The sequence below is a fragment of the Lathyrus oleraceus genome, chromosome 1 (genome assembly GCF_024323335.1).
Source record: "Lathyrus oleraceus cultivar Zhongwan6 chromosome 1, CAAS_Psat_ZW6_1.0, whole genome shotgun sequence".
Taxonomy (NCBI): domain Eukaryota; kingdom Viridiplantae; phylum Streptophyta; class Magnoliopsida; order Fabales; family Fabaceae; genus Lathyrus; species Lathyrus oleraceus.
Genome location: NC_066579.1, coordinates 444,387,402 through 444,395,760, shown reverse-complemented (window position 1 = coordinate 444,395,760; position 8,359 = coordinate 444,387,402). Strand labels below are relative to the sequence as shown.

Genomic DNA, 8,359 nt, shown 5'->3' with positions numbered 1-8,359 from the left:
ATTACATTCTCAATAATGAACACGGGGAATCAGCCTATTAATACAAAAATGTAAAACTCTAGGCTAGTGTGAATTCAGTTCTTGTAAATAATTAGAAAATGTTAGAATTTGCACCAAACATCTTATATCCTATATTTAGGGATATATCATATTTCAATTAATCTTCCTCTCGTTCTACATTTACTTTTAAAGAAGCTCGTAATGATCCAAAGTAGAAAGAAGTTGTTTTGAGGAAATGTAAGCGCTTAAAAAGAATCAGATATGATATTTCTACACCACTTTCTTACACCTACACCATAAATAATACATTTTTAATTTTTTATTATTAAATTCTCTCTCCTATTACACCTATATTATCTTTTCTTTATATTTTAATAGATATAAATGTATTTGAAATATTATAATAATAAATATTTTTTATAAAAATATAAAAACTATTATTATTACTTTTAAAATTAATATGATTAATCAATTTTATATTTTTATTATCAAATATTTTATATTTTATTAACCAACTTTGTTTTATTATAAAAAAATATTTTTAATATCTGAATGTTTATTAACCACTTTCATCACTCCATTAACCAACTTTTTATATTTTATTAACCAATTTTATTTTACATTAAAAATTATTTTAAATAGTTGTGTGTTAATTAACCGGTTTTATCACATCAGTAACCAATTTTTTATATCTTATTAACCAACTTTGTTTCCCTATTTAAAATTACTGTTCATGAATAATATTCACAAGATACTGTTCATGATACTATTTATAACACTGTTCATAAAATACTTTTTTTATTAAAAAAATACTATTCACCGTATAAATATGGTGAACAGTGTATACGATATAAGTATTGGTGTATAAAATGGGTGTAGGAATAACATTGCCGAAAAGAATAACACTTGAAGTGAAGTGTTATGACTTCTAGCTTAGAAAGAGAAGTCTAGGTTGTATAGTGGAATTTACAATAAAGTGCAACTCTGACTATTTAACTTATAATTAGTGTTGTAAAGTGGTGAATCGGGATTAATTTGGCATAATGATATGCTTTACCATCAAAATCAAAATTTATCCAGTTTAGAAAAAAAAAATCAAATGAGAGATCAAATTAAAATATTTTAAAACTGCAGAGATTATTTGAAAGAGATTTTTTATAAGAATTAAGATCAAAGTGACTCCTATTTCCATAGATCTTTTGTATAAATAAGCATGGTAAAATTCATCATGTGGCGCTTGAAAGACATTAGATACCAACCTCAATCATGCGTAATATTCTTCTGCAAAAATAATTTTCTTAAGAATAATTTATATAGAATACTCACACTCCACAATATAACGAGATACATTTTTTAAAAGACAAAACCAATAGGATCCAAAGCAGACAATATCTCATAATTACAGTGGTGTTAAGTTAGAGTCGGCCAAAGCATTGGCGCTAGAATGAGGGGTCAGAACTCAGAACCACATGTTTGCATCCTAGCCCTTAGCCTCGACAGGGAGGGCAACTGTTTCGGATTGTCCAAAATAGTCTCACATTGCTTGGGACGCTTCATAATCTAACAAGATACATTTTCTAAAAGATAAAATCATAAGAGTTCTCACATCCAAAACAGACAATATCTTGTAATTACTATGGTGTGGACTTAGAGTCAACTAGAACATTGGCGTTAGAATAAGAGGTTAGAACTCAACCACGTGCTCGCACCCTAACCCAATATCTCATCATTACTATGGTGTGGACTTAGAGTCAACTACAACATTGGCGCTAGAATAAGAAGTTAGAACTCAAATCACATGCTAGCACCCTAGCCCTTAGCCTTGATTGGGAGGACAACTATTTTGGACCGTCTAAAATAGTCTCACATAAATCAAGGATAAGTATAGTTTATTATAATACTCATTCTTCATCCTTTGGGACATCTTTTTTAAAAGACAAAGTCGGCATGATGTGTAAAATAGTCTCACATAAATCAAGAATAAGTATAGTTTATATATAATACTCACTCTTCATCCTTTGAGACATCTTTTTTAAAAGACAAAGTCGACGGTGTTCTCACACTTACACTGAAAGTGGACAATACTTCGTAACACCAGTGGCACGGACTTGAGGTCAACCGGAATAAAAATGTCTAAGTGAGTTAACATAATAATAATAATAATAATAATAATAATAATAAGAATAAATAATTATTATTATTATTATTATTATTATTATTATATTATAATAATAATAATAATGCTTCTGCAAAAGTAAATATTTTCATTTATACATAACAGTTATTTATTTGAATATGCTTTAAAAATGCAATTAAGTCAAAAAAACAAACAAAAATGTTGGTGAAAATATTTTCATTTATACAAAGTACAAAAAAATATTTCCTGGATTTTCTTATCACTAATCAGTAATAAAAAGTACATAATCTCCAAATCCAAAAAATACAGATCACAAGGAAATACATTAGACATTACTTTCAGGCAATGCTTTCTCATCCAGCTCAAGTAAACTTCAATGATTTTCAACAGACATCATAACTTACTAGGAATAACATCCTTAGAAAGCACTCCACTCTTTCCAACATGAATAGGGTCATTGAAAATATCCTTTCTTTCAGCAATAAACTTAGCAAACTGAGAACCCTTCTCTTCTTTGCTTTTATTGTCTAGTCGAGACTGTGGTTGATCAGGTGCGGGATTGAGCTTTGGAGGAGATGGTCGCATCAACGCCCAAATAGATGAAATGTACTCGTCCGGTTCGTCTAGAATCCGCAAAAGTGATGAATCAAGCATGTCTGTAGTGGGAGAGGAGTCATATCATAACATGTCAATCTACCATGTGGAGACCAAGTAAACAAAAACTAAAAATGATTTTTTGAAATTACACCTTTTGCAAACTTGAAGATAGGTGCCAAAGCTGCAGATGGAATGCTAAAATTAAGATGAGGTATTATCGATCCACCGCCGTGCCTTGCATTGCTGTATCAAAAGCATTATATGTAAATACAAGTCAATGATAAAGAATTACATCCAAAAAAATAGGTTAGTGGCATTACCTTGTAACCAGACCAATCATGTGACCGTCTGAATTGATAACAGCACCGCCACTAGCACCAGGATGAATAGCAGCTGTTGTTTCAAGCATTGCTGGGAAATGGACACGGGTATGCATGTGCTCGGGTAGAATGGAATGATAAGATTGAGGAGTCTTTGCTTCAACCACTTTCGCTACCACACCCGAGCTAACAGATGGGAAGAATCCTAATGAAAATAGATCACTTCGGATGTTAAACAAAATAGAAAGAAACTGCACACTATGTCCCAACCAATCACCAAACATATATATTAAGAAATGCGTAGCCACAAAAGTCAAGAGTAACATGGAATATATCGTTTTGAACGAATATCACTGGCATTCATGACATGGAATCGAACCAAGAAAAAAAATAATTAATTAGGTTTGCAAGGACTTACCACACTTCGGGCCAAATAATCCATGGCCAATGACATATGCCTTTGATCCTGTGGATGGCCTGGAAAAACTTGTTACAATAGGCAAAAGATTAGCCGGAACTGGTTCAAGCTGCAGTAAGGCAACATCCCACGGTCCTTTACAGACATATATTACTTTAGCATCACACCAAACCCAAGGCTTGATATGATCAAGCCGTACACGTATATTTCTATGGTTGTCATAAGTTGGGTTCAATTTATATCTCCTCTGCTCAAGAGTAGTTCCCTCCAATATGGAAGGAAAATTTTCCGGGTTGGTTCCATATCCTCTGCCGCTTACATGAGTTTTCCCAAATCTCCAAGGTTCTAACAGATGGGCATTTGTAAGTACGAGACCTTGACTGTTTAACAAAACGCCAGATGCCCATACTCCATCACCAATAGTAATAAGACATACAGAAGCCATTGCCCTCTCGATTAGTAATGGTGAAGAGCTACCAAAATTTAAATGCTCGTGTTTATTACTAGAAGGTACACGAGTTTCTGATCTCTCGTAGTCGATAAAAGGTCTCTTTCCTGGAGCATAAGAGTTTCCCTCTTGATAATGTAATCCTTCTGTTGTGTTTTGAGGACATGTCCGCAGCAAGCCACTAGAAGCCTTCACAATGGCTTCCCATGGAATCACCAGCTGTTACCAAAGACTACAGTATTGCATGATGAGTTAAATTTGAAAAGTTTTATATAATGTTAGACATAGGCTCTATTTGAATAAACGGCTTAATTAAGTGTTTATAGCATAAGTGTTTCTTTTACAAAAAAATATAATAAAGTCAAATTGTTTTCATATAAGATATAAACTATTTTTATAAGCTATCTTGAATAGTTTATGGAAATATTCTGAAAAACTTATCATAAAGTTGTTTCGATGTGGTCTCCCAAACAGTTTTATAAATGCTTATGCTAGTAGATAAACTCAAATAAGTCAACACAAACAGATCCCGAGAGAAAAACACGTTCAAGGAACTACCTGAACTTCAGCTCCATTTGTCTTCTGTCTCAATGGTCTGATCAGGACACCAGTAAGACACGCATGCTCGTTGAAAACTGGACTGCCTTCCATTCCTGACAGGTAGAGTGTCATAAAAAACCAATTTCATAAATGACCTAAATTATGCAACAGAGAAACTGCTCATACCAGGAAGACAGCGTATGTCAGCCATCAGCAACGATCCATCAGATGAATTAGGAGGATAACAATTTGCAATGCATCCAACTGATAAACTGATTCAAGCAGGCAACCGAATCAGAAGACTGAATGATACAAATAATGTCAAACATAGATATCCACTTATTCATCACAGCATTATATAGACAAATAGAAGCTTGTACAACTCAGCTGAACACACAAGTGACCCCAACAACCTATGGAGCACGGACTCTGACATAAATACCAGGACACAACACGGACACTTGATTGAGTTTTCCAACACGTGTCATACGGGTATCTTACAAGTGTCAGACACTGCGACACGCCTAATCTTAGAGGTGTCTATGCTTCATAGCCAACAACTCACCTGAATTTTTTTGGCATATACAACAACAACAACAACCAAGTCTTATCCCACTAAGTGGGGTCGGTTACATAGATCAATTTTCGTCATAATATTCTATCTAGGACCATGTTTCAATCCATGGATCAACATTTTATGGCATATAATGACCATGTGTTACATCAAGGTGACTAAGAAAATTTACCATGACAAGATACCATTTTGAAAGTAACTACCAGTTAGGTTATTCTATATTTTTTTTCTTTTAGCCAGACGAGAATATAATACCTGTTAAAGAAGTGTGTAGATGATAGAACTCCAAAGGGAGACCCAACTGCCAGAAGGAAATCACCCCTTTTATTCATGGAAGGTTTTTGATAGTTCAGTGAGTCCTATGTTACATGCATCAACATGTTATTCTCATGAGTCTAGAAAGACAAAAAATGAAAGAACACCAAATAGAAAAATAATTACATGTGCAAGGTGTAATCATTATGTTATAACTGTTTCCAGAAAAATACCTTGAGAGATAAAGAAACACTAAGAATGGCCATTCTAGTCAGTGATTTGCACATAACACTTGAACTACCCGATCCTCCCTCCGATATCCTCCCCTGACATTTCAAAGATGATTTATCATTCTTCATCCGAAATAATGAGTTTCTTTTTATGCATTGGATTACGGAGATGACATTTCCAAATATCAAATAGAAGAAGAATAAAGAAACTTTAATACTTTATAAGCAAAAGACCGGAATATTAGAAACCAATTTCAATGTACCGACAGTGTAAAACATTTTTACACATGCATCCAATCAAATCACTCTCTGATGTCACATTGTTACACTAGTTTCTAAAATATTTCCATAATTATCTACATGGTGAGATGTGATTGGATGCATGTGTAAAATAGTGCGCACAAATTAAATCGTTAACGCAATATCCAGGGAAAAAACATTATTTCTGTTAAACCTACTTTTCAAGACATAACTTTCTAACCCTTTCTTGATTCATAACAATCAATAAAGTAACCTAATTATGAAGAAAGAAAAGGAATAACCTGAGTTTGAAAATTATCTTTAGAGGATTGAGATTCGTTATTGTGAGATGCCAAAGACCAACCAACCTCCCATTCATGCTCTGACAAGCCTCGAGACGTTTCAACAAGTGACTGTACACAAAGGGCTGAAGCAGGAATATCAACCTGTACGTGGAAACAAATTATTACAAATTGTGGATAACAAACAATCAAATTAAACTCATGTAATTCACAGGGATGAACAAAACCCGAGCAATTCACAGGGATGAACGCGTTTTAAACTTTAATCAGTCATTTAAAAATATAGACCATCAGGAGCACCAAATTATTAATTTTAAAGAAGAAGGCATAGTAAGGAACAACATAGAGAAACTCAAAATGCCTACTAATGACAATAGCTGCCCCTCAAGCCAACTCGGAGTTCCTTGATCAGATTCTTCATTGGTTTTCTCTGTCATAATATCAATTCGAACACCAGAAATCAAATCAGGCCTACCCTGAAAAGCATAAAATAGAAATTCAAAACATATTAAATATAATAAACATGGAAGTAAATAAAGTTAGCACATTTTATGGAGCTATCCCATGAGACAACAAAATTTGACAACAATTTAGATGGTTAAGTCAATTCAAGAACAACAACAGTCAAGCTTTATCCCACTAAGTGGGACCGGTTACATGGATCAAACTACGACATAATGTTCTATCAAAAATCATGTGTCGATCCAATTCGTTAATCTCGAGATCTTTCTTTATAATTTCTTATATAGTTTTTCTAGGTCTTCCTATGCTGATAGGTGTTTGACTATACTCCACGTGTTTTCTCTCTACATACCCAAACCATCTAAACGTACTTTCCACCATCTTTTGTACTATATGTGCTACCCCAATACTCTAATATTTTCATTTTTAATCTTATCTCGTCTAGTCTTACCAAACATCTTCATCTCTACTAAATTTATTTTACTTTCGTGTTGGTTCTTTACCGCCCAACATTATTTCTCGTACAACATATCTTACAATTGTCCTATAAAACTTTTCCTTCAGTTTGAGTTGTACTTTGGTGTCACATAAAACACCTGAAATACTCCTCCATTTCAACCACCCAACTTGAATGTGTTGGTTAACTTAATTCAAACACATGGTTAATAGATAATAACAAGGTATCGCAACTCATTTATCATCCACCAAACACAATTAACCAGGATGACTTTGAAGTGGTGAATCATGTATATTTGAACAATTGATGACTGTGCTTAACAATGTTAAAATTGTAGTTAATGGTTAATGAATTGTTTATTTCATTAATCATCTACTTAACCTAAGTAAATTGAGTTAACTATTCAAACTACAGTCCAATTTTGTCGTCAAACTTGTGCATTAAAACATCATTTAAACATTTAATCTACAACTGAATCCATGAACTATGAGCACCAAATACAAACCTGAGGAATATTCTCTCTATGATGAGGAGATAGAAAAGGCTCAACAACCGAAGCAACCGTCACAACCAATACCCTATCCTCAAACCTATCACCATATAAACGCTTAGCTACTTGAGTATCACAAAGGGTATCAGGTACAAGCAACCCAGAAGCAGAAAGAGTTGTCTCACCAGAACTACACATACCCAGAAGAAGAAAACAAAGCCCACATAAACATAAATTCAAAAAAACGAAACTTTGAATTAAGAAAAGGAAAAGTAGTAGATAATGGATAGGTCAAAGAACCGGTAATGATGAAAAGCGTGTTTTCTCATCTTCATTCCTTTTGGGTCCTGAAAGATGAAATTGCAAGTTGAGTGATCATGATTATGCAGAACTGGGATTAACCAGAGAGAAAGAGAGAAACTTACAGGACCGCGAATTCTGACCATAACTGCGAAATTTCGAGCGGAATTGAAGATTTCTGAGTGACCCATTTTGTGATTCAATTTGATTTTGGGATGAGTTTCAATTTGAAGCAGGAGAAGCTATGCAACAGTGTCAAAAAATAAATATTTTATGTATTGAATTGTAAAGTTTATTTTTTTGTTTTTAATTGTACTTTTACTCTTCTTGTGCAATTTTATTTCTTAATATAATTTTTCTTTTAAACTAAAATATAAATTAGCGGATTTTTGTTTTGAAACTTAATTTTTTTCAGAGTCCCTATATATTATTCTTTGGGTTGATTTTAGTCTCTAAATCCTTAGATTTCCTAACAAAAGTAAGATACAGGGAGTCAGATCAAAAAAAATAAATTACAATGACCAAAATCAAAAATTCAAATTAAAGATATCAAAATCAAAAATTCAAATCACAGGGAATAAAATCAAAA

At 33.2% G+C, this 8,359-nt stretch overlaps 1 protein-coding gene across 1 annotated transcript; it reads right to left on the bottom strand.

Annotated features, from left to right (window-relative positions):
- Positions 1–2,336: 2,336 nt before the first annotated feature.
- On the bottom strand, positions 2,337–8,057 carry LOC127081955 (glyoxysomal processing protease, glyoxysomal). The gene is made up of 13 exons (XM_051022183.1): positions 7,896–8,057; positions 7,771–7,817; positions 7,486–7,660; positions 6,427–6,537; positions 6,062–6,205; positions 5,523–5,615; positions 5,290–5,393; positions 4,647–4,732; positions 4,479–4,573; positions 3,473–4,139; positions 3,055–3,259; positions 2,886–2,977; positions 2,337–2,793 (listed from the first exon to the last, which is right to left on the bottom strand). The coding sequence occupies exons 1-13, from the start codon at positions 7,959–7,961 to the stop codon at positions 2,531–2,533; spliced, it is 2,148 nt and encodes a 715-aa protein (XP_050878140.1). The 5' UTR covers positions 7,962–8,057; the 3' UTR covers positions 2,337–2,530.
- Between the last annotated feature and the right edge of the window lie 302 nt (positions 8,058–8,359).